At 40.8% G+C, this 16,362-nt stretch overlaps 1 protein-coding gene across 1 annotated transcript in view; it reads left to right on the top strand.

Annotated features, from left to right (window-relative positions):
- Positions 1–16,362, top strand: part of TMC1 (transmembrane channel like 1) — a gene marked incomplete at both ends in the record, with an annotated part of 151,791 nt that overhangs the window by 98,726 nt on the left and 36,703 nt on the right. The window contains 2 exons of the mRNA XM_081150770.1: positions 3,735–3,841; positions 7,017–7,115. Of these exons, the coding sequence (XP_081006896.1) occupies positions 3,735–3,841; positions 7,017–7,115 (206 nt within the window). The remainder of the gene's footprint in view (positions 1–3,734; positions 3,842–7,016; positions 7,116–16,362) is intronic.

The following is a 16,362-nucleotide window of genomic DNA, read 5'->3' as shown; positions in this document are numbered from 1 at the left end:
AGGATCTCAAGAGTGATTCCAAGGAAAAGCTGACCCTAGAAACCTAGAGACAAGGTTCTTCTCCCATTAATGAGTACTTGTAACTATTAACAAGCTGGAAGTCCACTGCTTTCAATAAAACATGAGGAGTGAGCCTGGCTGAAGCAGTCCTCAGGTAGTAGTTACCAGAGAACATAGATAAGAGCCATGAAACAATATGAAATCACTGAGAGCCAGGTGGATGATCAGATGTCCTGAGAAGGGGGGATCTGCTATAGCCTTTCTGCACACGGGCCAGTGCATCTGGTTACAGAACCTGGGGAGGTGGGGTGGGGGGGTGGGGAGGTGGAGTGCACTTATGAAAACCACACACTTTTGGAAATCTTGTAGAACTCTGCACCCCTCTACAAAGTGAAATGAATCCAAATATTCAGACTTCAAACTAATTGACTTCTTTTTAAATGTCTATGTAAACATTGACTTCCTTTTATGGTCACTGGAGGTATTTTGCTGAATGAGACAGGACAAAGGGGTTGATGCAGCACGTGGCCAAAGCTGTCCATTGTTCTTGAGCAACTGAAAATGAGAATTGGGAAGACTGGGAAAACTTTTTGAGAAGAGTATTGTTTGCCTGAGAAAAAGGAGGGAGAAGTACAGCAAATACGTGTAATTATGATGATAGCTAACTGCCAGCCAGGCACTGTAGTAACCACTTTATATATATTTGCTCACTTAACTGTATTAACTCAAGGAATAAAATGGGCTCTTCAGATGGCAATCCTAGCTGCTAAACAAAAAGCAGCTTTTCCTTGGATGGAGTATAAGCTGTAGGTCATAATCATTTTATACAACTATAGCTACATAAAAGAGGGCATCTCCATCATTAACATCTTCTCTTCCAAATAGAAAAAGAAGTATGCTAGAGACTGTACATGTGAATGGAACCAGTGTATTGCAATGAACAGATTTATTTTGGAAGGTGTCAAGACATAGCTTTTGTTCTGTCCTTTCAGCTTTTTAATTTGTATCCTCTTTTTTCTTTCTTTAAACACACACACATTATCATACTAGCTTCAAGTGCACACTCCAGTGACCAGAAATTATATATGACTTACTAAATAATCATCTCAACAAAGCCCACACCCATCCAACACCACACACAGCCACTAGAACACTATGGGCCATACTCCCTAGGCTGCACTTCACACCCCCATGACCATTCCACAATAACCAAGGTGCACTTCTCAATCCCTTCACTTTTTTCACCCATTCCTTCAACACCACTCCCATCTGGCAACTGCCAAATATTTTGTGTCCACGAGCCCACTTCTGTTCTGCCTGTTCATTTACTTTGTCTTTTAGATTCAATTGTTGATAGATATGTATTTATTTTCATTTTATGTTCATATTTTTTATCTTTTTTTCTTCTTTTTAAAAAGACCTTTTAACATTTCATGTAATACTGGTTTGGTGGTGATGAACTCCTTTAGCTTTTTCTTGTCTAGGAAGCTCTTTATTTGTTCTTTGATTCTAAAGGGTAGTTTTGCTGAGTAGAGCAATCTTGGTTGTAGGTACTTGCTTTTCATCACTTTGAATATTTCTTGCCACTCCCTTCTGGACTGCAAAGTTTCTGTTGAGAAATCAGCTGATACTCTTATGAGAGCTCCCTTGTAGGTAACTACTTGCTTTTCTCTTGCTGCTTTTAAGATTCTCTCTTTGTCTTTAAACTTTGGCATTTTAATTATGATGTGTCTTGGTGTAGGCCTCTTTGGGTTCCTCTTGTTTGGGACTCTCTGTGCTTCCTGGACTTATATGTCTATTTTCTTCACCAGGTTAGGGAAATTTTCTGTCATTATTTTTTCAAATAGGTTTTCAACTTCTTGCTCTCTCCCTTCTCCTCCTGGTACTCCCATGATGTGAATATTGGTACACTTGAAGTTTTCCCAGAGTCTCCTTACAGTATCCTCATTTTTTTGGACTCTTTTTCTTTTTGCTATTTTGATTGGGGCTTTTTTGCTTTCTTATATTCCAAATCACTGTTTTGATTCTTGGCTTTATCTACTTTACTGTTGATTCCCTGTAAAGTATTCTTCATTTCAGTTAGTGTCTCCTTCATTTCTGACTGATTCTTTTTTATGGCTTCCATGTCCTTATTTATGCTATTGAAGTTCTGTCTAAGTTCATCAACTCTCCCCCTAAGTTCATTATAACCAGTGTTTTGAATTCTGCATCTAGTCGATGGCTTGTCTCCATTTTATTTAGTTCTTTTTCTGGAGTTTTGTTCTATTATTTTATTTGGTACGTGTTTCTTTGTGTCCTCATTTTGGCAGTCTCCCCAAGTTTGTTTCTATGTATTAGGTAGAGCTGATATGTGTCTCGGGCTTGGTAGAGTGGTCTAATGTAGTAGGTGCCCTGTAGGGTCCAGTGGCACAGACTCTCTGTTCACCTGAGTTGTGCACTGCTCCCACCCTGTATGGGCTGTGTACACCCTCCTATTGTAGTTGAGCCTTGATTGTTGTTGGCACGTCAATGGAAGGGATTTACCCCCAGGATGATCAGCTGCAAGGACTAGCTGTGAACCCTAACCACCATAGAGGATGAGCTGTGCAGGGGCTCAATCCACAGAGTAGGGCTTACTTCAGTGGGTCTCTGGTGCCAGCTGAGTCTGTTCCTTGAGTATGTTGCTTTTGGAGGTGGTTAGATGGTGCTGTGATGTGGTCTGAAGCTGTCCACTGAGGGTGCTGGCTCTGGGGGCACTGGCTCTGGGGCCTCCTGGGAGGTGCAGGTCAAGGCCAGCTGCTGCTTCTGTTCTGCCCTGGGCCACCTGGCTTGAGCTACAAGGCAATCTGAAGATGACGGTTATTTGTGCTGGACTTGTAGGTGCTTAGGAGAAGTCAAACTGGGGCCACTTAGTGAGAGGTATGGGGCACACTGAGGCCAGATGTTATTTGAGAAATTTTAGGAAAGTCCAAAGCATGAGCCACTTGTATGGAAAAGGCACTGGAAACAGCTTGGGTGGGCCTGAAAGTTGGGTGGGAAAAGGTCTCAGGAAATCACCAGGGCAGGGAAAACAGTGCCAGTCAGGTTGATGGATACTCAAATATGGCATCTGCCTGCTGGCCCTGTGGGGGTGTCTCAGAAAAGGAAAATGGCCTCTGACAGCACTTTTGTCTGGCAGAAAGCTGCCCCCTAGCTCTTGTACTGATGCCAGACAATTCAGTTTTTCCGCATATGTTCCTGGTTCCTTTCAAGCTGCTGCCCCAGTGCTGGAGCTCAGAGGGAGGGAGTCTAGGTAAGTCCATGTGTGACCCCTTTAAGAGAAACTGCCTGAGACTCCAGAAGTCTAATCTCACTCAGCCACAATCCCCACTGATTTTTACAGTCAGAAGTTATGGGGACGTCTCTTCCTAGCACTGGAGCCCTGGGCTTGGAAGCCTGGTGTGGGGCTGGGATCCATGGCTCCTCAGGGGTAACCTTTGCAGCCGAGATATCCCTCCTGATTTTTACCCACCACACGTAGGTATGGGACTAGCTCATTTTGTGTCTCTGCCCTCCTATCCCTCTCGATGTGGCTTATTCTTTAAATCCCTAGTTGTAGGGCTTTCATTCAGCTAGATTTCAGGTCATTCTGAATAATGTTTGTTCTCTCCTTCAGTTGTAACTTTGATGTGGTTGAGGGAGGATTTGAGTACTGCATTTACCTATGCTACCATCTTGCCTGGAAATCCTTAACTTTTTAATTTTCTTTTTAATAGGTCAGTTTGGCTCATCAGTGGCTTCATACTTCCTCTTCATGAGATGGATGTATGGAGTAAATATGGTTCTCTTCATCCTGACATTTAGCCTCATCATGTTGCCAGAGGTAAGACTCTGACTTCCAGTTTACAAAACATGTTGAAACAAGTTTCTAATATGATCACTCTCCCAGGAAAGCTCTTTTTTCTTTAAGTGTAGAATGACTAACTGGTTAATCCACCCTTAGAGTCATAGCATTTGTGGCAAAGTTAATCTTCGAAATGGTGCCCATGGGCCAGAAGTCCTAATCCTTGCTCCAAAGGGTATGTGAGCCTCCTGAAGTCATATGTAAAATGTCATGTGTATGCTTTTATGTACATTTTTATGGGAAAAGGTTCATGTCTTCTGTCAGATTCCCAAGGTGGTCCCTGTGCCCAAATGTTAGTTGCCCAAGAGAAAGGCTTTGATACCTTGTGAGTTGAATTTATTTTGCCAAGTTTGCTTTGAAAGAAATTCTTCTTAAAGCAACTCAAGGCATCCAGCTTTTATATACTAAAGAAACACAAAGTGAGCAAATTTTTTTACAGATATAAAGTAAGATAACCCAGACACACACACACACACACACACACACACACACACACACCCCAAATGAGGTGGGGTTCCTTAGGACCAAGATCAGAGGGGAGACTAAAATAAACTGAAGACAGATGAAGGAAAAGCCCTGAGCTGACGTGGTGAGAATCAGCTAAGGCAAAGAAGCAAGAGTGAGGTTGGGAGTCTTTCACCCATGTGAAGTTAAATGACTCAAAGACCTCTGTGGATGTGTACCATACATAAATTGAGTTAGGCTTTATTTAACCTGCAAACAGTCTTGTTAAGTGCCAATATTTTAAAGCCAATTTGTTCAGTACAGAACTGAAAAGAGCCAAAACTTGGTGTTGTAAGTTTTTATCGCCATGGTTTCAAATCAGGGCCCATTCCTATATCCAGCCTCCATTAGCATAATAATATTCATACTGCCTTATATTCATTGAGTTCTTTGCTTTTTATAAGTGCAAAACACTTTCATTTCTTTTACTTAATGAGCCTCACAACAAATTTATGAGGTAGATTATAAAAGTTTTTGTTCCCCCATTTTAAAAATGTGAAAATTTAGTCCATAATGCTTATTGAATTTAGCTAGCATCCCAGAGTTAATCTTGTTTTAGATTTTGCACCCTAACCTACTAGTTTTATAATTGCTGAGATAACTCTGGGGGTTCTACAGTTATCTGGCTCATAGAAGACAGTGGACATAGATCAGAAGTCCTGTATAGTTCATCTCCAAGGTAAAAACTTTCAGGAGATGCAGGAGAATGTGTTTGTATTATCTACTTCAAATTAACCCTAGCTTTATTTTTGCTCATCTCTCTAAGAAAACTTAAAACTTTAACACTGGCTACTATTGATACTCCTTAGTGTCAGACTCAGGGTATATACCCACAGAGAGTTATCAGCAGCATTTACTGTTTCTCCCATCCCATGCTACCTCCATGTAGAGGAAATGAAAAGTTGTAGCTAATTTGTCCCAACTATATGAAATTGCAGAACCCTTAATAGTATGTAGTGGAGGGAGCTAATATATATTTGATTGGATATAATCCTAGAACTAGGAAGTATATTGACTTTGGACGCTTTTTTTTTTAAAATATATCTTCATTGATTTCAGAGAGAGGAAAGGAGAGGGAGAGAAAGAGATAGAAACATCAATGATGAGAGAGTCATTGATTGGCTGCCTCCTGCACTCTCCCGACTGGGGATCGAGCCCTCAACCCAGGCATGTGCCCTGACAGGGAATCGAACCCCAATCGCCTGGATCCTAGGTCTACACTCAACTGCTGAGCCATGCCCGGCAGGGCTGGACCCTTTTTTTTTTTTTTTTTTAAATTGATTTTAGAGAGAGAGGAAGGGAGAAGGAGAGAATCATCGATAAGAAAGAGAAACATCCATCAGCTGCCTCCTGCACGCCCACTACTGGGGATCAAGCCCACAACCTGTTGTGCCCTTACCAGGAATCAACAGGAGACCTCTTGGTGCATTGGATGACATTCAGCCAACAGAGCCACACAGGCCAGGGCAGCTTGGGATGCATTTTTACAGGTTGTATTAGATGTTAGGGGCATCCTGTTTTCTGAGCAATGATTACCAACTCCAGCAAAAGAACAAAAGAGGATGGGTATCTTTCGTGCTAACATTACACAACCACAGCAGCCAGGGCTGGTCATCTCCTGGTAACAAGGCTCCATTTTTCAGATGCCTCCACCCAGCAGCCCCACTCAGTGTTCCTCTAATGCATATGCCCGTTTGCCGAGAGTTCCTGTGTCCCTGGGAAAACCCTAATCTCTTTGGTCCTCTGTGCCTCCCAACTTTGGGGTGAGATAGAACTGGTCGAATTCATCCTCTATTCTGTTTCATCCTAGGAAGCCAGAGGAGCTGCAGGGCTGTCATGGAAACAGCGCAGCTTGTGTGGAAAAAGGGAGTAGAGGCTGATTTCCAGCCCTTGCCCAGTCAGGCTTTGCACCCAGGTTTCCATCCACATTCATCCTGTAGCCTTACCCCGGGGAAGGGAACGTTTCATCTCATACAAGAAGCAGCATCTGCTTGGCAAGCCATGTGCATACCCTGGGGCTAGTGGGGTGCTTTTTCCAGTTTTCACCAAAGCTCCTGATAGGATATTATTCTTGCCCCCTTACTGGCTTGCTCCGCCCTTAATAACCTCTCTTCTAATCTGATAGCCCAAGACCAGGGCAGTAAGCCTGAGTGAATGGTGAGGCAGGTATCATAATCAGGGTGCAGTCAGTCTTCCTCTTCTTGTCACCCTCAAATCCTATGCGTGATTCTTTTAAGAACTCTCTTCCTTGACATGAGGGAGAGATTCTTCTTCCACCTCACCCCCTATGAAGGTGTGGGTAGTATGGTTTCCTAGAACACCGAAGTCCCCAAAGGCCACCTCTGTCCTTTCCAGACCTCCCCTAAATGAGACCAGTTTGAAGAATGCTGGTGGGTAGTTTTCTGGACAGTGTGGTTGGCCCAACTGCTGGTGGCCCACTGAACTCAAAATGCAGGGTCCTTAGCACTCCCTTTGTTCTCAATTCTGAATTTAATAGGAGATTCACACGGAGAATGGGACCCCCACATGGAGATCCACAGTCCTCATGAAAAGGCCTCAGAGGTGCATTTAAACAAAATGATTTGTGATCACATGTGTGGGTCAGACTTTGTATCCAATCGTTAACTGCTCTCTTTGCTTTTCCATATAGTACCTCTGGGGTTTGCCATATGGCAGTTTACCTAGAAAAACAGTTCCCAGGGCTGAAGAGGCATCTGCAGCGAACTTTGGTGTATTGTACGACTTCAACGTAAGTGTCTCCGCACAGCTGTGTCAGTAGGAAGAGGAATCTCTCCTGATTCTGAAACCCTGTGGCCTCTTCTGCTGGGGCTGGGTGAAGGTCTTAAGACAGATGGTTTTGCTCCTGTTTAAAAAAAAAAAAAAAATGAGAGAAAGAAAGAAAAGAAAAGTGGGTAGGGTTTGGGAATATGATAATATGATTAAATGGGAACATTGACTACTGACTGAAGGTGAGCTCAGGGTTCAAAGAGTTCAAGCAACATTCTTACCTCTGGCTTAAAGGAAGAGTTTGCATAAGTGTTCTTAGGAAATTAGAGCTTTTAGATTGCACATTACCCTCTTCACTCTCTAAACAGGCCTATGTAGTGTTACTAAACAGTCAATACCAAATAAAGCTAAATATTAAGTACCAGCAATACTAAATTCTAACTTCTAAATAATACCAAAATGAGGATCACTTGCTCGTGGTACCCAAATGGGGATTTCTCCCCTGTAGTACTGAAATGAGTATTCGTCTTTGAGCTCCCCTGGGTGGGGTCTATTGGTATGGCAGAGACTCCTCCCTGTCCATTGGGAATCATTTTGGAGTGTGATTCAGGTCTGTGACACATGTTCTTTTAAAAAGTGTGACCAAATTGGAAATGCTTGAAAGTGCACAGGATGAAAAAGCAGCAAAGTGGAGATTGGGGAATTGATGATTCAAGGAATTTTTGAAAACGAGCAAACGAGAACACATTTTTATGTAGACTGGGGAATGAAGAAAGGAGAGAAAAACAATAAGCAGCCTTCACGTTCATAGTGTTAAAATGTCTCTTTCACAGATGTTTTGAATTCTATCGTCAACCCCCCTAAATTGTGAGCTTCCTAAAGAGTGGGCACATGTGCTGCATCTTCTTTCATACCCTTATATCCTCAATCAGTAGAAGCTTAATAAATCCTGTTGACTGGTGATCTGAGTAAGAGGGAGCATGTTTACAGCCTTGAGATAAGAACCATAGGAGTTAATTTATGTGACCAGCACTGGAAAACATAAGCTTTAAGAAAGTTCCCAGTCTGTAAATAAATAAGTGAAAATATAGAATAAGCATAGTGGGAGCCCCCCCACTCTGTGGCCTTTGAAATCTGAAATCACCCGTCAGTGGAGTTTTCATTTCAGTTCAGCATTTATTTATGGAATATAAATACACACTGGTTTTACAAAGATGAATGGGGCATAATTCTCTTGAGCTCCAGGCACTCATGACTGCAGAAGAAATATACATAGGCAACTAATATACAATATGTTATGTACTAAGGGAGCAAAATGTATAAAAAGATACTGGGGAACCCTGAGGAAGTGGTTGATATTTTGCCTGGAAAGGTCTGGGTTTCATAAAGTAGATGGCCTCTAAGTTAGCTTTTGTTTCTTAACTTTTATGTCCCCTTTCTGTTACTTCTTACTTTTTCCATCTCTCTTCCTCCCCACCCCCCTCTCTTGCTTAAATTTCAAAAAAAATATTACTATGCCCCCTGACACCACTTTGATTTCTCAATGTCTTCCTCTGACTAACAAGATAATGAACTTCAAGTCTGGTTAATAAGTTTAAGAACTAATAATATCATCTTCATTTTCTGATGTCTGGTCGTATCAGAGAAAAGAAGAACTGAAAATATGAACAAAAGCCTCTTTTGTTTTTAAGCATATTTTGGAAGTTTAAGTACATACACATTTGTCAAATAACTGAAATTAAAAGCTTTGGTAAAAATGTCCATTTGGGATCTGAGAGATATTTAATCAGTTGGAAAAGATGAAGAGGAAGGTGGCTTCTTCGATATTCATTTTCCTTTATCAGTCTAAGCCTGCCTGAAGAAAAATGAGTCTAAGGCAGTGAGAGAATGTCAAAAGGCCAAGAAAAAATAAAAGTGATATTATTCACTTAGGCTTTCTTCATTTTTCTGCATCCTGTAACCACTCAGTTGTCTGACGTATCACAAAGTAAGAGATTTTTAGAGAGAGAGGTGTCCTTAGAGATCTTCCATCCCATGTCCCAGGTTATAAAGTTAGGGAAACTGAGTTATGGAAGCGCGCTCAGGATCTTACGGCTAATGAGTGGTTCCTAATCTAGTGCCCTTCCTATGTCCTTTGCCTGTCGTAACTTTCCTGCATTGATTTCCAACAAGCCTCTCACGGAGTGTTCCTGGAACACAGACTGACTTCATTTAATGCTACATCTTCCTCACAAAGGGTCCCATTTTCAGCTTTTACAGTAAATATGCAATTTCTAAATTAGCTCCTCAAATAGAATGACAGGTTTAGTGTTTACTCTTGCCTGAGCTTTTTACTTGATCGTCAGAACAATTACCTCATAAAGGAGCCCGCTCTGTATTATAAGATGACCTAACTGGACAGCCCCGGATTCCATCTATCATGACACCATGGAGGAAACCCTTGACCAAATGTCCTTGGGATCCCTGAAAACTCAGAATTCTGCACTTCCAGAGATGCCTGGGGGAAAGACATGTTTCTGGCCCAAGACATAGATGACTGGTGCCTGAACAGTCTAATTGGACCATGGATTAATGGTTTGTTGCATCTAAGAAGATTAATGTGCCAGTTTAGCTAAGCAATGCCATATCGATGCAGGAAAAGAGAAGCGGAAAATATTTATAGAACACAGTTAATAGAGGCAGGCATGACCTCTTGTGGTAGAGGGGGCTATAAAATGGCAAGGGCCAGGAAAACCTTTAGGATGGAGGTGGGGAAGGTTGTAAGGAGCTGCTTCTCTGTTGAGCTTCATGTTGGAAGCCTGAAACTTCCCCCTATACTCCCCTCCCCCATGGAGTAACTCCTCGGAAGCTCGATGTTCTGTGACTTATAAGCGTGTATCGCAATTCATCCAAATTCTCTTTAATTAATAGCAGACAAATACCATTTCATATATTCTAGGTCAGTCAGTCTTACGGCTTCTCAAAGTCATCATGTAGAAAGCACTATATTTTTAATCCTTTTATTGAATGCTTAGTGATTGATCTTACTGATCAGGGGAAAATACATTTTATTAAGATAGTAAGAAATAGGGAGATTATCTAATATGTATACTATGAATCCAATTAGCAGAAATGGTATTTGAAGCTGTAGAATCAGAAGCAGTTTAAGTCAGTAAGAAGAAGATGCATGTGTTGGCAAGATACTTGGAGACACAGGGTGATGTAGGAATGATAAAGAGGAAGAGACTGTATAGTTGTGATATTCTTTTAAGGGAGAGAGAGGGAAGAACTGAGGTGGAATTTGGAAGGAGCTTGAGCTGACATCAGACAGTGAGATCATATGGGTAAAGGCTTGAGTTGTGAAAAAAGGGGAATGCATTTAGCTTTCCAGCTTGAGGGCATCTTGTATATTGCCTATGGATAAGTAGTACATCAGTTTTTCCTTGCCTGTTCTGCTGGTCTTAATAGCTGTGGGAGGTGGGGGAAGCTCTGTTGGGCAGGATGGGGAAATTAACACCTATTATGTGTTAATGAGGCCCATGCATTGCATTTTATAACAACCCTTCAAGATGAAAATCAATAATCATTGTATAGTTGAGAGAACTGGGACTGAGAGAAGTTAGTTTGCCAAAGACAGAACTTGTAATTAGAGGAGACACTGAAATTCAAGCTAAAATGTGGCTGACTTTAATGTCAAATTGTTTTACTCTAACATCATTCAAAGCCTATTCTTCTTCCCTGCCCACTTCTGCCATATTTCCTACTTGAGGGAGGTCTATACTCGAGGGAGACTGTCACAGACATTCTGAATGTTAACAAATAGCAGTTCAGTTCCTTATTTCACGATCATCAACAGTTCTTTTAAGTGATGATCTTTCAAAGTGAGAGCATCTCCTCTCAAACATATCTGTTATCTTAAGTCCCTTCATCTCTTATTGTACTGACCACATTTAGAAGATACACATTATGATTCACATGTGGAATAATATAGCTTTTCTTTTTGGACTATTTCAGCAGTTCAAATGCATCTTTATTTTCAAGGAGTCTTTTGGAAGAGGTAAATCACTTTAGGTTTCCTGAGAAATAGACACCAAAATGATATTAGGTGTAGGAAAAATAGGGGAGGGGGTGACTGTAAATGAGAAAAGGGAATATGAGCAGAATGGGGTAAGAGAGAGGCTTCCGGTGGCAAAGCAGGTCTGATACCTGTGAAAGGAGAGAGGGAAGGAAGAGTTGATAAGAAGAGTCTCAGACTGCAGTACAGTTCTGAAAAAAGTCTTGGCTGGGCTAAGGATGAGTCCCTAAGCAAGAAATGACTATTGGAAGACTCCCATGTCACTCAAGAATAACCTGGGTCTAGTGTTCCTCACCATGCTCAGTCATTTGCTGGAGGAATCCTGGTGGGGTGTGGTCTCAGGATGGACACATCATAATCTATTTTGGTCAATCCAAAGTGGTGGTAACTGGAAGCTATCTTTTGAAGGGCTGCTATAAGGGTCTGTTGGCTCTGAAAATGTGACTAGGCTCCTCTACTTTAGATCAGAACTGTTTCTGTTGCTTTGTTCTTGGTATTTAGTTTCAACAAGTTTCAAACACACTAGCATGACTTCTTTGCCACAGCCATTGTTTCAACCTAGTCAAGTGCTGACTCAGCAGGGACTGAACTCCTAGATCATAAATTATTCATTGGTGAGAGCAAAAGTATAACCCCAAGCCAGATTGCTAAGCCTCTTGAGGACAAATCTGGGCTTGTAGAGTCCAAGGGATATGATTCTTCCCTGGACTGGAGATCTTAGATTGGAAAGGGTGAGAATCCTCTCATCTCTATCCATAGTATTACTCCTTTGAAGATTTCACTGAGCAGAGGGTGGCCCTGCTTGGGCACATGGACTGGGATTGGCAGGATCTAAGGGCTCCTGTATTTGCTTTACTCCCTCAGTGTCCAGTGCAGTTCCATTTGGTTCAAAGACTCATGAGGTTTGATTAAAATGAGAGGCATTTTGTATTCTGTTATAGGTCCTAGGTTCTTTTGTTTCACGGCTTTCTTAACCTGCTGCTCCTGGACTTCTGTATGACATATCTATAGCTTGTGATAGGAGACATCCCTGGGCCTGCTTTTAGCTTTCTTGGTGTCCTTCTGTTCTCTTAAACTTGGACAACTGATTCCTTATGGTCTGTAGTCCTACCAGGGCTTTGTTTCATCTTCAGCAATAACTTCCATTTTTCAGTATCTCCCTCAAGCTGTGCCTGGCCAAACAAAAGATGAGCTTATTTTTGCAAAAATTTGGAATGCTTATGATCCTGATGCCACGCTTAACATGAAGCATAACTTCTTTGGATGTGATTTCAGAAATGAGTCTTTTCATCAGTTCAGTGAACATTTATTGAAGATTATCTAGGTACCAGGCAGTGTGCTAGGCATTAAGCGAAGGTGAGCAAAACCCAACAAGGTCTCTGTCCTCAGAAACTTAAAGTCTAGTAGAGTAATCAAATAATCACAAAACTAAACGTACATAAAACTGTGCCAAGTGCTATGAAAGTAAGGTAAATAGTATTTAGGGAACATATAGCAGGACACCTGACCTTACTTATTACCTAAGGGAGGGAGGTGGATAATAGGAGCTAAGTTTTTCTGAGAAAGTGGCATTTGAAAGTGGCTCTGAAAAGTCAGTACAAGCTCTCAATTTGAGAGAAGGGAGATACATTCTAGGTAATGAAAACAGCAAATGCAAAGGCCTTGTGGTGAAAGAGGGTTGTCTCACTCAAGGAACCATAATGACAGTGAAATTAGAGTTCAGAGTGTGAAGGGGTGTCAGGGACAGGTGGCAGTGGAGAGATAGAAGGATATCAAACCATGTGGGACATTCTAGAATTTAAGACATGATCATTTTTTTTCTCAGAGCAATTAAAAGTAATTTAAGTGGGTGGTGTGTGGGTAGTGGCATTATCAGACTCGAATTTTGAAAAACTCAACAGATTGGAGGAAGACAAGATAAATGTGAGACAAGGGACAATCTATCATTATGACCAAGTAAGAGACTAAGGTGGTTTGAAAGAGCTCAGTTTACATGGTAGGAATTTGCGGATATCTAAATACTGGCTGTCAACCTAATAGATTAAAGGCTGAGCCATTGAGTTAGGCTAGAACCTTGCAAACTATTAAATTACATTATATAATACAAATAGCACCAAATCAGAGTCCAATGCATCTACTGTGACAAATAGATTATTTAAATTTATAAACATTTGAAAGCAATTCAGTAAAAACTTTATCCTATGTTCTAACATCATGTATCTCCAATAGACATTATTTGCTTTTTATAAAAAGTACCTCAAATTAATTACATTCCATCATCTTAACTATTTGAAATAAAATATGCACTACTTATATGGGATTGAAAATTTTTGAATTCATTTCTTTTTTCTAAGTCTCAATATTTTCTCTATTTTTAAAAATATTTTTATTTGTTCAAAAATTCATTCTTAAATAGATAATACTAAGGTAATTCCCAGCATGAGCTGTATCCCAATGACCACACCCATTGCTTTTCATGTATGAATTCACAATGCTTCATTCTGCATGACTTCAAAGAACTAATGGGCAGATTTACAAGTCTAGACGTCAAAGAACAACAAACCCCCATAATATAATGCTTTTAATGTCTATCTTGTGAAACAAATGAAGACTAGTTTTCTTATGTGGGAAGAATTCATACATAGCAGCTCATTTTCTAGCACTGGGATGTCTCATTTTGTAAGAGTTTGAGGCAATTAGACAGCAGAAAAAATTAAGGCATTTTGCCAGCTTTAGTGTCTCCCAGACACTTTTTTGTTGTTTTGATTCATTAATTTCCAACATGAGATTGTTATTGTCATGTTACTGTCTTGAATGATTTATTCTATTTTATTAAAATGGGGTAGTAAAGAGCAGAAAATTAGAAAAGGGTTGTTTAGATAAAAACTTGAAGGAACTTAATCTAACTGAGGATTGCTAATGACCACCAGAAGCAATTTCTTTTTTTCATTCAGTCATTCCACAAGCATAAGTTGAATGACAGATGCTGGGAAATAAAAAAATAACTAACATATAATCCCTGCCCAGAGGGACCTTATGGTCTAATTAAATGTGCCATACAATGCGACAGTCTCAAACTAACAAATATATATCCTAGACACATGGAGGGAGGATTCTGTACTGAAGTTTACTGGAGTCCTGAGAGGATCCAGTAAACAGTAACTCTATTTCCCATGCAAGTTCTGAATGATTTGTTTGAGAAGGAGAGGCAGGAAGAGAGAGCCCTGAATTATGAGAGCAAGGGATCCACAAGCCAGCAAGGGGAAGGGAGGCAGCAACAATGACACCTATCTGGGAAGGAGGCAAAGGTTCACCAACACATAGATGGGCACTGAAAGGAACTGTCTACTTTACAGCTTCGTGAGGGCCCAGAGTTCACTGTCTATAATACCGTTGACAGGTAGAAGCTTATTCCTTCCACTGAAAACTAGATCTGCTAAGGCTCCATCTAGCTTTCTCTTTGCAATCAACTTGCTCCCTTGTTAAGAGTCATATAGCATCTGTTTCATAACTCTGGATCTGGGTTGTAGCAAAAGGAAAGTAAACTCAGAGGTGAGAGGAGCATGAGGTGGAAGTTTGCTGAGTCTGACTGGAGGGTGGTCATGGGCTAGAATTCAGCACATAACCCATAAGTGCCAGGCTGGGTGCAGTTGTTACATTAAGTTACTTAAGCTTTGTTATGGGTGTTATTAGACTTTCACTTCTTGCTTCTCTCCTGTGTCCCACTCTACCAGATATTGTGACATCATTCCTTTTTCATCCACACTTGAAACTTTTTTTAAAACACACTAAAGTGTAAATGACTGATAACAACTCAAAAAGAAGTAGAAATATACCCTGACTGACGTAGTGCCCTCTCATGTCTTAACAGAAAGGAAGTTACAGCTTCCTTTCTTATCAGTTTGACTTTATGATTTGTTTTTTTCAGAATAATGGTCTGACAGTAACTACAAATTGAAAAGAATTGCTAAGGATGTTGAAACTCATTTACCATTCTGGGTATAGAGTGTTTCTTTCACTCTATTTGTAGTCATGAGAGACACCACAAGGATGGAGTTCTAATGTAATTTCAGGTGATAAGTGCTTATGAAGAGAATATTTGATGTACAGAACTTTTTTGAGGGCCTCTATAGTCCAGTCTGCTACTCCACCTACTCCACCTATGTATAGTGTTTGGCAAATAGTAAGGACTCAATACAAGTTATCTAGATAAATAAATACACAAGTTGTTTCCTAGCGACTATATCATCAAAACATTCTCTTTCTTGCTGAAGGGTGTCATTGATTATAGACTAGACCATCTGCAGCATTGAGACAAAAATTTCGATTGATAGATGATGAATAAGCATGGAACCCAGAGTTGGACAGGACCTCTCAGCGCTCATTTGAAACTTGGCTCCAACTGTGGCTTCTCTGTCACCGATTTAGGGGTGGGAGAGAGCTCCCGCACAGAAAGCCATGCGTGCTCACATGGAAACCGAGTAGAACCTTGGCTGGGCTACGAGTCATTGCTATTTTAGTCACTTCCAGATGTCTGCTGTTGGAGTTTTAAGAAAAGGAGAGAAATGTGTGGAGTGTAGTGCGCCAGCTGGGTGGAAGAGGAAGGGTGTCTCTCTTTTAAGCCACCCTTCAAGATAGATTGGATAAAGCTTTTTAAAATTTCTCTCTTCAACACTACCTTTGTCATTTAAACTTGACTGCATATGTAGTAACAGGCAAACTGAAGAAGCCTTTGTCAAATAATCAGGATTCCAAAAACCAGGCCTTTACGACTGGATGTGATCTAACATTTATGAAGTGCCAGTCACTGAGCATGTGTTGACTGGTACATACACCAGATGAGCCAGCTGCCCCAGTAGCTATTGTGCTAACCTAACAGGTTCACCAGATGCTTGTTAGATAGCTCCTTTCATGTTCTTTTGGTGGTGTCTTTTAATCCTAATACTGTCATTATGAATTAGAAAAAGATCTCAGGTTGTAATGTTTATAAATATAGAGATGAGGCCTTCTGAAAGCTTTTCAAAAGAGTTAAGGAAAACTATTTCCCCTGACAGTAGCGAGTTCACCGGGTTCTTGTGAGGATTCTGTGAGATGATGTCAAGTTTTCAGCAAATGCGACGTGCTCATCAAAACTCATTGATTGATATTATAGCCACAATCATTATCACCAAGTGGCAAGTCAGTAGCTAGGAAATGAGGTAAGGGTCAGTTGCAG

This window comes from Miniopterus schreibersii, assembly GCF_964146895.1.
Source record: "Miniopterus schreibersii genome assembly, chromosome: 11".
Taxonomy (NCBI): Eukaryota; Metazoa; Chordata; class Mammalia; order Chiroptera; family Miniopteridae; genus Miniopterus; species Miniopterus schreibersii.
This window is presented reverse-complemented; position numbering and strand designations above follow the sequence as displayed.